This window comes from Diabrotica virgifera, chromosome 4 (genome assembly GCF_917563875.1).
Source record: "Diabrotica virgifera virgifera chromosome 4, PGI_DIABVI_V3a".
NCBI lineage: Eukaryota > Metazoa > Arthropoda > Insecta > Coleoptera > Chrysomelidae > Diabrotica > Diabrotica virgifera.
In genome coordinates, this window is record NC_065446.1 from 205,878,400 (window position 1) to 205,893,549 (window position 15,150).

At 32.1% G+C, this 15,150-nt stretch overlaps 1 protein-coding gene across 4 annotated transcripts in view; it reads left to right on the top strand.

Moving 5' to 3' along the window:
• Nucleotides 1–13,797, top strand: part of LOC126884080 (uncharacterized) — a 112,979-nt gene extending 99,182 nt beyond the window's left edge. For 3 of the 4 annotated variants that reach the window (XM_050649862.1, XM_050649864.1, XM_050649863.1), the window contains exon 3: nucleotides 6,502–13,797. In XM_050649862.1, coding sequence (XP_050505819.1) covers nucleotides 6,502–12,729 — 6,228 coding nt within the window. In that variant the 3' untranslated portion in view covers nucleotides 12,730–13,797. The remainder of the gene's footprint in view (nucleotides 1–6,501) is intronic. The other variant, XM_050649861.1, reaches the window with a different exon arrangement.
• The last annotated feature ends 1,353 nt before the right edge of the window (nucleotides 13,798–15,150 follow it).

The following is a 15,150-nucleotide window of genomic DNA, read 5'->3' on the forward strand; positions in this document are numbered from 1 at the left end:
TAATAGTGGCGTATGGGCCGAACGAAGACGAAAGAGCAGAACGAAAAGATGTTTTCTGGGAAGAACTATCAATAGAGAATTTCTATTGAAGAAACAGGTAAACAGGGACCTGAGAAATAAAATAAAATAAAAATAAAATAAAATAAAAAGAATTGCTAAAGTGAATAGACTGTACCACGCAATAGGAAAAACAATTATTAACCAGAAAGAAGTACCGAAACATACGAAAATAAAGGTATTTAAGGCTATATACTGTTATATAATTCTTATGGGGAGAATTTAGAGAATTAATTTTATGTCAAAGACCACGAGATCGTAAATTTTCATCGCCCTGTCCCTGTATATGACCAAAATTTGTAAATAAAATAATTTAGCCGTAAGCAATGTTTCGTGGAAGACTAAAAGTTTAGTGGTAAAGTTTCTACGAACGGATTTATACATTTCAAAACGATGAACTAAAATACGGTCGTTTTAGAAAGTTAATGTGCCGCATTGGAGTGAAACAATAGACCATGATTCTAAATGGTTTCCTAGAAAAAAACGATGGTAAACAATTTTATTTAGTTTAGAATAGAGGGTCTTTCTAGAATGTAAGTAAAATTTAATTTTAATATCTCCTGGATATTGACAAGACATAAAATTTGTATACAATACTAACTGTTCTTAAGAAAAAAAAGTAGGGATATGATGGGTGGAGAATGGTTGTGATTGGAGAGGAGACCGATGGAAGGGGAATATAGTGGTGAGTCTCAGATTGAGGAGAGAAAAATAATTTACTGTGTAATTAAGATCGGAGGCAAATGTAAAGTGGTTAATTTGGTGGCCGTGGAAGCAGATTCGTGTTTGAGACGAAATCGTGATCAATTCGAGAAGTACAAACTCCTTGTGTCCGAATAGATCCCAGTTTCTGTCTGGAACGAGTAGCCTGTTATATTAACTTGCACGAGATATCGAGCTGAGAGAATAAATCTTGGAATTATAAAGATTGATATTGTTTGTATCGAGTCAGAGATTTAATTGAGGAGAGAATTCGAGCGAGTGCTGTTTTTGTTTGTGAAACAGTTTGAAGGAGAAGGACAGCAGCAGCATCAGAGGAGCATGTGGGAGAACAGAGGACAACAAATCCATGAGAAGAAGTAAAGAAGATAGAAAAGGTTAATCAGATTATTTGTGAAAAGAGAGAGTTGTTTTATATTACATACCATATTTGTTTTTTGTCAACTAAACAGTTTTACAGCATAATTTATTCATTCATAAATTCATAGAAGATATAAGTAATCTATTTAAAAAGTGAAAATTAAATTTTGTTTTTTTTTATATAATAACAGTCTACCGAATCATTTGAATGAATTTTGGTTCAAAAAAAGGAGATAGTAGAATTAAAGTTGTTTTTATTAGATAAGAAATTTTTACAACAGAATAAAGTTTAGCATACATTTTGAATCTTATATTTATGGTATAATACATAAATAAATAATAGTTATACAATTTATATGATTTTGAGTATATCTATTTTCCCTGTTTTGTCCTGGATAAAGTAAGCAACGAGAAATACTAGAAGCCACAAACTCAAGGTAATATATTAAAATCAATTAGCCCTGAGAGTATTTTTTATTGGAAAGTTTTATTAAATTTGCTTGTGTTTTCGTGAGTAGCAATTAAAATAATCAATTAATTAATCGAATTAATGAGATGCTGATCAGTCTTATAACAGAGAGAACATTCAGAGCATAATAAAATGGCACCCAACTTGAGAGGCATTGAAAAGTATTTCTGGTTAAACTTTGAAAGGAAAGACAAGGCAAAAACAGGTGATTGAAAATTTATTTATCGAGTGGTCAAAATTGATATATTTGAATTACGACATATGAATTTCCTTTAGGTACAAGTTCTCATAATTTATTTTATTTGTTTGATACTTGCACTTGATAATTTTTTTGAAATATTTGACAATTTATTACATTGGGTGAGAGAGATTTTTTCGTATCTGCAACATATAGGGTGTTTTAAAGTTTCCTAGTTGGCGGGGATAGTATTTCTTGAAAAGAAATGTATGCCACAAGAAACAAAAGCAAAGAAAACAAAAAACAATAAGAACATTTGGAACAAGAGCATTTAGAACAAGAAGACATTTTAGAAATAACCATCATGGAAACAGAAAAACAGGAATTATCAGGAGTAGAGAAAATATTACAACGTATGCATATACAGTCACAAAAAATTGATGAAACAAAACGAGCCATGGAGGAAACATAACAAAAAATGAAAGAAAATCAACGTGAAACAAAACAAGTAATGGAAGAAAACCAAAAAGAAACCAAAAGGACAATGCAAGAAAATCAGGAGGAAACAAAACAAGCAATAGAAGAAAACAACAGAAATATAGAGAGTATCAAGAAGGAAATGGTAAAAAAAAGAAATGGTAAAGAAATAAAAATAAAAATGAAGGAGATAAAGAATTGCCAGAGAAAGGAACTAGAGAATTTGGAAACCAAGTTGGAAAACGCTATTCAAGAAGACATGGAAGAAGTGGAAAAAAAATCAAAGAAAACGAAAGACAAATTGCGGAAATCAAAACTCAACAAAATTTCGGAGAAAGAAGAGAAATGTTTATCCATAGTACAGATGACGTGAAAATACGGTTTGGCGGGGACGTAAGAAAATTACACCCAGTGCCATTCATAAATAACCTAAAAAAGAAAGTAGGGGAGAGTTGGACAAAACGGTATACCATTATTGTTTATTTTTATTAAGGAAAAAATGTTAAAGAAATTATCATATTATTATTTTTTATAGGTATAACATTTATTGAAGCACACAAGAAACATATTTTTAGCTATTTTTAGTGACTGGAAAATAGTAAAAAAAATATTTAATAAAGTTCTGCACATCCCGTTTTAGCATACCACGGTTGGATAAAACGGGATAGGATCACAATATTTGATTTTTTACATATAATTATCTAAAAAATATATTTAAGTAGATATAATACTGCAAAGCAAAATTTACCTTTGAAAAAACAATATCTTCAGTGGTCAGAAACTTAAAAATTGGCCTTTTTATGTTGTATTGCAAAATGGGAAATAAGACCTTTTATTTGGGACTAGGTACGTATAGCAGAACAAAAGTCACATAAAAATATGATAATCTTTTCTGCAGTATGAAAACACGCTTTATCGCTATTTAACAAATTAATAGGCCAAAAAATAAATAGGTGGATAAAACGGGACATAAAAAACTGTATCCCATTTTATCCAACTTATAAGTGTCCCGTTTTGTCCAACTCAAGACATTTTTCAAAACAAAACTGGTTCCTGCCTAAACGTGAAAGTAAAATTAGATAGAATACACATGAGAATATTCGTTAATGAGTGCTTAATTAAATGTAATAGTCACCGGAATTATATGTTTAGATATGTAGACAATATAATGTAGAAAACAACGCACTTAAAAGTACAAAGTACGAAAAAAATAGAGTCAAACAATTCTAAACACAACAACTTTTCATTAAATAATGGCATCGAGGTAAAACGAACTGAAAATGTTAAAATGACGACTGAGAACAAGTTTTCGTCGTTGTCCTATTGATAGCAGCACTAGTTTTGTCTCTAGGTTGGGTAACCCGTTTTATCCGACTATCCCGTTTTATCCAACTCTCCCCTACAATACATTGGAAATTTTGAAACAGCTAAAGAAACGATCAGAAACCATCTTAAATATGAGGCTGGTCTATGGTTTGACAGCAAAGAGGAAGAATTTGACAGTTGGCAACAGTTTGAACAGAAATTTTTGAATTATTTCTGGGGAAAAATCCAACAATTGGAAATCAACAAAGAATTGCAAAATGGGAAATACAATGATAGGATGGGTATCTCAGAAAAAACATACGCATTAAAAATATATAATAATGCAAAACATTTACAATATAATTATTCGTCAGAACAATTAGTCGAACTGATTGCAAGACATTTCGAAGAAACGCTAGAAGACAATATTACTTTGCAAAATTACAAAGACATAGATAGTTTGTGCCAATTCCTATACATAAGAGAATCGCTTTTGCGATAAAGAAAGTCAAGAAGATCGCAATAAGATTACAGGCCCCGAGAAACACAGGAATATATTGAGATAGAAGACAAAATTTTAGGAGGGACTATATAAGACGAGATTTTAATCCCAGGAGGGAAAACAAAAATAGAGACAACGGAAGAGGAAATTATGAACCAAGAAATCAGCAATGGAATGAGGACAGAAATCGAGAAATCCAGAATAGAAACACCATCCGCACACATCAAGAAAACAGAAATAATAGCAGACAAAATGAACAGGAGTATCGGGAAAATCGATACAGATCGGACAGACCAAGAGGAAATAGAAGAGAGGTAAACAATACCCAGATAGAAGAGTATGAAGAAGAGAGACACTACGATGAAAATAGAAGCAACGAGGAGCAACAGGCGTCTTTTCACGAAGGCGCTCACTAGAAACAAAGAACCAAACAGGAATTTTTTGTCACCCGAAGGAATTTATAAAACTGGCAGGAAACAATGATAAAAGAAATGGAATAAATTTAAAATTTGTGGATGGTTTTATCAACGAGAAACCAATTAAAATTATGATAGGCACTGGCTCGGAAATAACGCTAGTCAACAGAAAATTAATAGACGAAGTTTATTTAACAAATTTAATTTACAAAATACCTAGGGTGAACTTAGTGGGTGCAAATAAACGGACATTGGCAACGATAAATGAAGGCATAGGAATAAAGGTACGATTGGGTAAGAAATTTTATGCACTACAATGTGTGATCATGCCAAACATGTCGCATGACATGATCGTAGGAGTTGACGAATTGACAGAAAAATACGTAGTAATTGATTTCAAAAATAACAAGACGAAACTCACAGAGGAAAAAGAAGAAGAACCGGAAAATTTGGAAAAGGACAAGGAACATGAGAAAGGAAAATGGACGATTCCACGAAAGTGGAGATGAATTTGGCAACGAAACAAGGACAAAGAAGAAAGGGGAGAAGGTGGCAGAAGAAGATAAAAGAAAATGAAACCTGGGATTCCTCAAAAGAAGAGTTGAGCCCAGAAGAAGAAGAAAAAACGAGATTAACCAAAGAAAATGAAACCTAGAATTCCTCAAAAGAAGAGATGAGCCCAGAATAAGAAGAAAAAATGAGATTAACCAAAGAAAATGAAACCTCGGATTCCTCAAAAGAAGATATGATCCCAAAGGAAGAAAAAGAAATAAGATTAACAAAAGAAAACGAAAAGAGTACAATTAAAACAGTGGTATGTGAAGAAGAGGTATGTGAAAACCAGGATGCAGCGTGCACGATAAACATATTTAAGGAATCTGAGGGAAAAGAAAGAGAATTTATCTGTGGAGAAGGAAAAGAAAAGGAGGTGCGTTTGAATTTAACCGACTACGAAAATTTAATAAATGGAGGAAATAGAGTGGCCCAAAAGTATGAACATTCATTTGAGTTAAAAAGCTTAGAAAACTGTCGACCGAATACTCGATTCCGTATATGTATCGACCATATAAGTATCGACCGTACAAGTATCGACGTATATCACCAAATATACGAAGCAGACCAAGAAAAAAAATGGTGCGATAACTTAAACAATTTAGGAGGCTAATATTAAAGAAGAAACAGGCTTTAAAGCCTACATACAAGAAGGAAGAAGAAGAAGAAGCCTATTCTCCTTAACATTTTCTATATTCGTGACTTTATCTAACCATGAAATCCTTAGCACCCTTCCAAATGTTTACATTTCAAACACGGTAAGTCGATTTATTGCATTTCAATTTAATGTCCATGATTCATCTCCATAGACCACTATTCAATCCATGTGCCACTAAATAAGAACGATGTCCCAAATTTATCGTATAAGAAGGGTTAACCCAAAGTTTTTAGTGTTTTCTCAAGCTTTGTCACTAGCAAGTATGCAGCTGCTATATTTTCATCTGACGAGGATGACATTTTGTTCACGACTACCGAAACAAAAGACTTCAAAACAATTTATTTCAGTAAGTACACAAGAGCAACTGAACTGAAGTTGCAGTCTCATTGCAATTTCGTTGCGGTCGCCAATTGCTTTTAGTGAGAACTCAGCCTTAGCGATAAAATCTCCACTTGTTAGGCCGTGTTCTCACCAAAAGCAACCAGATGCAGAACAGAAACATATAATATGTCCGCTTTTAAAATTCAACTCCGCATGTATCTGCCAGAAATGTAACTGTAAATGTGCCTCTTGTAGGATTTCACTCTTCGGACAAAATCCTTGAAATGAACTATATATATTTGGTGCCATAAATTTAAATCATAAATGTTTTTAAATTATAATTCGAACCCAAAATTAAGCTAACAGAAACTACGTATTTGAAAATACCAAAAAAAAATTTTTCGTACATTTTTAACTTTTCCTTTTATTACATTTTTGTACTCCTTGTAAAACTTTATGTTTCATTTATACTTTTATATATTTCAGGACAAGCAGACTCGAAAGATGCAAACACAAAAAGCGGTGGGAGAATATCCTAAAGGCCCAGTCGCAAATCTAGGTACTGACTATGAATGGAAACTCCACTGCCTATTTGCAGTAGCTGCATTCAAACATTTTGACAACTGGAGCTTGGCAAACGAATACATAGAGGCTGGCAAATTTGACGATTTGGTATTTAAAATTAATGATCAGTGCTTATTACTACAGGCAAAATTTAAGGAAAACAAACAAGTCTCTGATCAGCACTTCTGGTCAACTAATCCAAAATCTGATAATTTTAGTATTTACAAATATATTCTATCATATAATGATATAAAATGGAAGTTTAAAGGTCTTAAGACGAATGCTATAGTATTATGCACCAATGCCAATTTACCAGATAGTACATTTAACCCTAAAAGAATATCTGAAAATAATATAGTAAACAAAATATTTGGAAATCAAGTAGAAATGGGTAGTATTAGAGAAGAACATCGCAAAAAATTTGACGAAGTTAAAACTTATCAAGAAAATATAAGCGATGTCGATAAAGACAAAGTTACGTGGAAGACCATTTCTCTAAATCATAATGATATTGAAGAGTTTATGTCCAAATTTATAGTCATCAAAGTTAGTATAGAACAAATTGATAAACAAATTTCTTACCTCATTATGAGCATGGAGAAAAAAAACCCTTCGTTAAAAAATTTGTATATAATAAATCATGTTCACTACTGGCGAAATTTGGGCTCTAAACATTCCGTTTATATGACGAAAAATTATATGAGATTTATTTGGTATAGAGAGGAAAATGATAGATGTATTCAACAGTTTTTAAACTACGAAATCTCTTTTTTAAATCCCTATCAGTTTTTACTTGCCATTAATTTAATCAAAGTTGAACACAATTTGGATTTATACTTAACTAAAATAGTTAACAGTATAAACCTGATTTATAAGAAACAAGACAAACCCGATGAAATGTTCTTCAAAGAAGTACTATTTCTAGCTATACAGAGTGATTACAAAACGATTGAAAATACTGTGGAATGTTTTAAAATAAAAAACGTTAAATATTTAGTTGTTTCTTTTCTGGAAATGGACGAGAATCAAAGTAAAGAAATATATATCAAAATATCGAGAATATTAGACACTAATAAACAAAAGAAGGTTATCATTGTTGCAGAAAATTTCGGATTTCAAGATACTAATGTTGAAAACGATCAAATCCGCTTGAATCTATTCGATGAAAATACAAAAGAAATAGTATATAACACGATTATTGAATTTCAAGGTGAAGCTGTAACATTAAAACATCTGTTAAATAATTTTAAGGTGGCAAATTTAATGGATGGTTGTAAGTCGATAGATATCATGGATAAGTCTTATATTTCTTCCTTGTTTAAATCTGCAGGAGAATCATGTGATTTAAACAGAGAATCGTACAAAGAACTAGTAGAATCTATTAAAAATAAGTTATCCAATGATGCCCCAGACTTGAGAAATCCGACAGTTTTAGAATTCCAAGGCCAGCAGATTGTATTAGATGATTTAGTAACAATTTGCAAGATAGAATATCTAACTGACGAATTATTTGTATTGCAATTAATTAAAAAGGAATCTTTATCTTTAGGAAAATATTCAATACCTTCAACAACATCAGAAAAATACTATGTGCCTCGACTTCTGAGTATTGATTTCCAGAATTTGTTTTCTGAAGAATTCTTACTCAATGAACTAAATACGATTAATAAAAAAGTAGCTGTACTTACAGGCCCTCTAGGAGCTGGCAAAACAACTCTTTTAGAAAATATAATATTATCGAGAAAGTTGAATGATCAGAAATGTTCCCGACTGACATGGATAATAAATATAGAATTATCAAAAGCAGCAGAGTATCTACAAAATAAAAGTTTGAATCCCAGTCTTTTAGGATTGTTAAGCTACAGTGAAGATACTAGAGGTCATTTCGAAATACAGGCTTTAAAATCTATTGAGAAGATTATCGTAATCGATGGAATAGACGAAAATAATTCAGAGTACATTCATGAAGTGCAAGATTTGATTAAAAATTGCCCAATTTCAGAGAATCTGAACATTTTATTAGTAATAATGGCCTGCAGGAACTACGACTTTATCTTAAAAAAAATTCGAAATAAGCCTGACGTGGAAACAATTGTGGTAGAGCCGTTTAATGAACAAGATCAAGAGATGTTCTTTGAAAAATACGTTACATTTAAAAATGCAACTAGCGTACAGAAAACAAAAAAAGTGTTTTTCGATTTAAAAGCACAAGCACCGGGAATTAAAAAATTTTGTTCAACTCCATTTGCGTTAAGATTATTAATCGATATATTACTAAACAACGAAGATCATCTAGAACATATATCAAAAATATTTTCTAAATCGTTAAGTGTGTATGAGTTTTATAAGCTTTTTTTAGAAGAGAAGAAAAAAAGTTTTGTTCAACAACAAAAATGGGACCGTTGTGTTATAAACAGTATTGTGACAGATGCTTTTGATACTTACTTAACGAAAACAAGGAAGTTTGCTGCTAGTAAGAGCCTTCCACGCGAATTACAAGAACTTTTCAATACTGATATATCTCCCTCTATAAATCCGTCGATGCTTTCTATTGGAATATTCGAAGAAAAAAACGGAGAATTTAAATTTATTCACAAAAGTTTCGAAGAATACTTCGCCGCCGAATACATTTGGAATTGTCTCAGTCATAAACGTATTAGCGACTCTATACTTTTAGCTCTTCTTAACAAACTTTTCCTTAATACACAGTATGCTGGTGTATCTGGATTCTTTGAAGAAATTCTCATCACCAAAATATCAGATAGAGGTTACAATAAGATTAGTAAAGAGTTTGGTCGAGTACTTAGTGAACAAAGATGGGTAGAAAGTATATCACTTTTAGTATTTCAAGGCTATTTTAATATTGTCAAATTTGTATTTCACGAATACGATGGTTTTTCCAAGGTTATTAATCATAGGGGTACTTCTGGTGAAACAGCATTGCACCTATCTGCTCACTATCCACATCTTGTGAAGTACTTAGTTGAAAATGGTGCTGAAATAAACTGCGTTGATGAAAATGGAATGACCATATTTCATTACATTATAATGATGTGCTGGGACTCAGACAAATACAAAATATATTTTAATATGATCTTTGAGAAAATGAAATATCGCGACAATTTTAAAACAATAACGTTTTTTGATGAGTACTTAAAACTTATATGCAGGGATCAACAAAGAGGAATTCGGTGTAAGGTAGAATATGATGTTATTCTAGATTTGATTGATTATTTAACAGATTGTGGATTGGATTTAAGCGTTAAAGATAAAGATGAAGATACATCTGTTCATTGGGCTACACAAGCAGGTTTTCCTACTTTACTTAAAACACTCATAGAAAAATATAAACTGGAATATACGGCTGTTGATAAATATGGATATACACCGCTTCATTATGCTTGCCAGTTTGACTCTCTTGGTATACTTGAATATTTCGAACAAAGCGAGTTACTTTGTGTGAATAATTCTTCACTTGTTTCTTCTTATAAACCACCAACAACAGTAAAAATATTAAATGATTTGGATCAACAGACTGAAAGTTTATTACTGAAAAATAAATATTTGAATTTAAGTGCTGTAGACAACGACGGAGCAAGTGTCATACACAGAGCTGCTTCAGGAAATGCTGTCGATATATTAATTTATCTAATTAATAAATATAAACTAAATCCGAAACTAGTTGACAAATACGGAAATACACCTCTTCATGAAGCAGGATCCTATAATTCATTGGAAGCGTTTACATTTTTATTAGAGACTGCGCAATTGGACGTTAACGACTGCAACAACAATGGTAATTCTGTTCTATACAGCGCAGCAGGTGGAAATGCTGTAAAAATAATCAAGTATCTTTATTCAAAAGATGAATACAAACATCTCTTTGAACAACAAAATAACGACGGTGATACAATCATCCATAGTGCAGCGAGGGGAGATGCTACAGATGCTTTAACATATTTAATTTTCACTTGTAAATTAGCTTGTGATGTTACTGACAAATACGGAAATACACCTTTGCATTCAGCATCTTCAAACGATGCATTAGAAGCTTTTAAGTACTTGTTAGTACAGGCCAAACTTGACGTTAATCAATGCAACGAACGTGATGAGTCGGTAGTTCATAAGGCTGCATATGCAAATTCTATGAATGTGCTTAAGTTTCTGATAGATGTCTATAAACTAAGCCCAAAATTAGTTGATGAATTGGGTAATACACCTCTTCATGATGCGGCTTATAGTGACTCGTTAGAAGCATTGAAGTTTCTGCTTCAGTCTGAGAAAATAGATGTTAATGACGGCAACAATGTAGGCGATACCGTGCTTCACAAAGCTGCATTCGGAAATGCAACAAAAGTAATTGAATACTTACACTCACAACCTGCATATGCACATTTATTTAATATTACAAATAAAATGAAAGACACTGCCTTGCATACAGCTTGTATAGGTAATTCTATAGATGCTTTAACCTTCTTAGTCAACCGTTATCCGTGCCTCATTAATAGTGTAGATGAAGATGGTAATACTCCTCTTCACGAAGCAGCTTTCTACGATTCATTAGAAAGTTTTAAACAATTATTACAATGCACAAAATTGGATATTAATATACGTAACAAAGAAAGTCGCACTGTTTTACACTTAGCTGCTGGTCAAAACTCTATGAAAGTGCTTAAGTTTCTTATAGATGACCGTTATCCGTGCCTCATTAATAGTGTAGATGAATATGGTAATACTCCTCTTCACGAAGCAGCTTTCTACGATTCATTAGAAAGTGTTAAACAATTATTACAATGCACAAAATTGGATATTAATATACGTAACACAGAAAGTCACACTGTTTTACACTTAGCTGCTGGTGAAAACTCTATGAAAGTGCTTAAGTTTCTTATAGATGACTATAAACTAAGCCCAAAGTTAGTTAATGAATATGGTAATACGCCTCTCAACACTGCGGCTTACAATGACTCACTAGAAGCATTCAAATATTTGCTTCAATCCGAGAAAATTAATGTTAATGATTGCAACAATATGGGTGATACCGTTCTTCACTGCGCTGCATACCGAAATTCAACAGAAATAATTGAATACCTACACTCAGATCCTGCTTACGCACGTTTATTTAATATTAAAAACAAAATTAAACAAACTGCCTTGCATGCAGCTTGTAAAGGAAATTCTGTAGATGCGTTATCGTTCATAGTCGACAATTATCCACACCTAATTAATAGTGTAGATGAAGATGGCTATACTCCTTTTCACGAAGCAGCTTTCTACGATTCATTAGAGAGCTTTAAATATTTATTACAATGTACAAAATTGGATGTTAAAATATGTAACCAAAGAGGTGAAACTGTTTTACACAGAGCTGCTTTGGGGAACTCTATGAATGTGCTTAAGTTTCTTATAGATGACTATAAACTAAGCCTAAAGGTAGTTGATATAACTGGTAATACTCCTCTTCATTATTCGGCTGTGCATGACGACACATTAGAAGCATTCAAATATCTTCTTCAATCCGAGGAAATTAATGTTAATGATTGCAACAATAGAGGTAATACCGTGCTTCACTTGGCTGCATTCGGAAATGCCACAAAAATAATTGAATATCTACACTCAGATCCTGATTATAAAGATTTATTTAATACTACAAATAAAATGAAACAATCTGCTTTGCATACAGCTTGTCAAAAAAATTCTGTTCAAGCTTTAGCCTTCTTTGTCAATAATTATCCGGACCAAATTAATAGTTTAGATGAAGATGGCAATACTCCTCTTCACGAAGCAGCTTTTTACGATTCATTTGAAAGTTTTACATATTTATTAGAATGCACAACATTGGATATTAAGACATGTAACCAAAAGGGTGAAACTGTTTTACACAGTGCTGCGTGTGAAAACTCTATGAAAGTTCTTAAATACCTAATCGATGAGTGTAATATGAGTCCAACTGTGATTGACATACATGGCGATACACCACTCCATGTCGCAGCTTTTAACAACTCCGTTGAAGCTTTCACCTATTTGTTAAAGACTGAAAAATTAAATATTAACGATTGCAATGATAAAGGTGATAGCGTTCTACATAAAGCTGTACATGGGAAAGCCATAAAAGTAATTGAAGTTATATTTACAAGTTTCATGCAATGATCTTGATCTACCAGGGGAAATAATAGGCCACAAATAAATGTACATTTCGTGACAACGACATAGTTTCTGTTGTAATCATGTAGAAAAGGCTAGAAATGCATTGGTGCCAGAAATTCTTGACTAACCATTACCCATTAGAAAAACCTGAAAAAGCTGGATAGCTTGCAATCTAAAACGCACGAAATCATACTTCGACTAATGAGTACTAGGTCTTAAGGCCGTTTTATCAGTTGAAGCACACTGCAATTTGAAATAGTCGTATCACTTACTTTTCTACACTGCTTCCGTCAGACCCACGTGACTCCCTACTTGAAATTGATTTGAAGTAGGGAGTGCGATTTACAATTCGATCTTTACTAAGTGGCGCCGCGCTGGCGGACAAGTAGTTTAATGACAACAAAATGCATTATTCTCCATTCAAATTAGTTTTGTCGGGAATACCGTTTTAGATTGATTATCGTAGATAATGTTTTAAAAAGAATTATCACATTTTTAATTTATAATATCTTAGCTAAATATAGTATTGAATAAAAATTTCTGAAACGTGACTCTAAAAAACATCATGGTGTTTATTTATGATAAATTAAAAATAACATAAAAATATTATTATAAAAAAATTACAATTTGTTGTCATAAACAAATAATCAATTTCGCAGTTATAGCTTGAAAATGATCTCAAGAAGTTATTTATTTGTTAGAGAAAACTGATATTAGCCTAGTAAAAATTAAAATATTTTTATTTATTTATAAAAAATTGGTACCTGCCAAACCATCATAATAGTAAATGCATTTTTCTATGGATGCTAAACAATTTGCAACTTCTCTCACTACTTACATACATTCAAAACGAACAATTTCTCAGGCAGTGAGAAAAGTCGGCAATTGCAGTGAGAAATATTTTTTCTCACCTCCGGTTTACATACATATGATCGCCATTTCCATGGTAACATGCACAATACAATCGCAATTATTTTTGTCAAACAAAATGTGTTGACACTTGTCAAGACTTATCAAAAATTACCTTTTATAAGAATGTTCAACTGTGAATTATAATGTTAAATAAATAAAGTATATAATTATTAACAATATTAAATACCTATGTGTATATATGTATTTTATTTCAATTTAGGCATATAATATACCTAAAAGCACCTAAATTATTTAATTTTGAAGTTTTAACTTTTGACAAAAACGCATCCATAGAAAAAGTACAGTGTACAACACTAGAGAAAATGACCTATTTCTCTCTCGCTTGATTTGCGGCACTCGGCTCGTGCCAACAAACTTCTGCGCTCGTGAGAAATATGTCTTTTTCCTCTCTTGTTGTACAATGTACTATTATCTGCCAAGTATTTAGAGGCGACGCGACGTACTGTAAGGAAAAGTCCTCTGAATGGAATATGTATAGAATAGAATAGAATAGAAATATGCTTTATTGTCACTGAAAATTTTTACAATTTTATGGACAAAGCTTACATACAGTCAAAAGAAAAACATAATATAAATAACAAATAACAACTACAATTTACTAAAATTAGATAAATCGTCAATAATGTACAGTATAAGATATAAAAGCCAAGACAAAAACAATTTATTGCAAAATATATATAAATTGCAAATTGAACATACAACAAATAAAATAAAATAGGTACAACATAAGGAACTGACAAGTTTATGCTACTGCGCATGGAACCCAATTTTCTTAGTTATTCATTAAGAAATTATTCTATTGAATAATATGGTCTTTTGGATAGATAGGCTTTTGTCATTTTTCGGAACTTAGGGAAAGATGTTGCAGATTTAAGTTGTAACGGAAGATGATTGTACAGTTTCTTTGCGGAATATAATATAGATTTCTTTACTAACTCAGTGGATGGAATCGGTAAATAAATATCAAAGATTGAATTTCTGGTGGAGTCAAGATGATTGGGCCTTGATGGAAAGACATGAAGGTGTTTACGAATTAAACAAACCGTTTCTAGAATATATAAAGATGGAAGTGTTAAAATTTCGTGATCTCTGAAGTAACTTCTGCAATGTGTAGATCTTCTGAGGCCAAACAAATATCTTATTGCTCTTTTTTGCAATCTAAAAATGACATCAAATTAAGCAGCTGTACTGGAACCCCAAAAAGGAAGACCATGTCGAAGATGAGACTCGAACAACGAAAAATATGTTATTTTAGAAGATGCTAAATTGAGTTCCCTTGAGACAGATCGTATTGCATAGCAAGCTGAGGCGAGTTTCTTGCTTAACGAATATGCGAATATGCACTATATGAAGTGACCATTTGAGGTTGCTGTCTAAAAAAATACCAAGAAATTTTACAGAATCAACGGTACTGATCTGGCTGTTATGAAGTGGCAAAGGGTGAAGAGCTCCTTTATAGGATAATGCTACTGTTTTATTTACGTTAAAAGA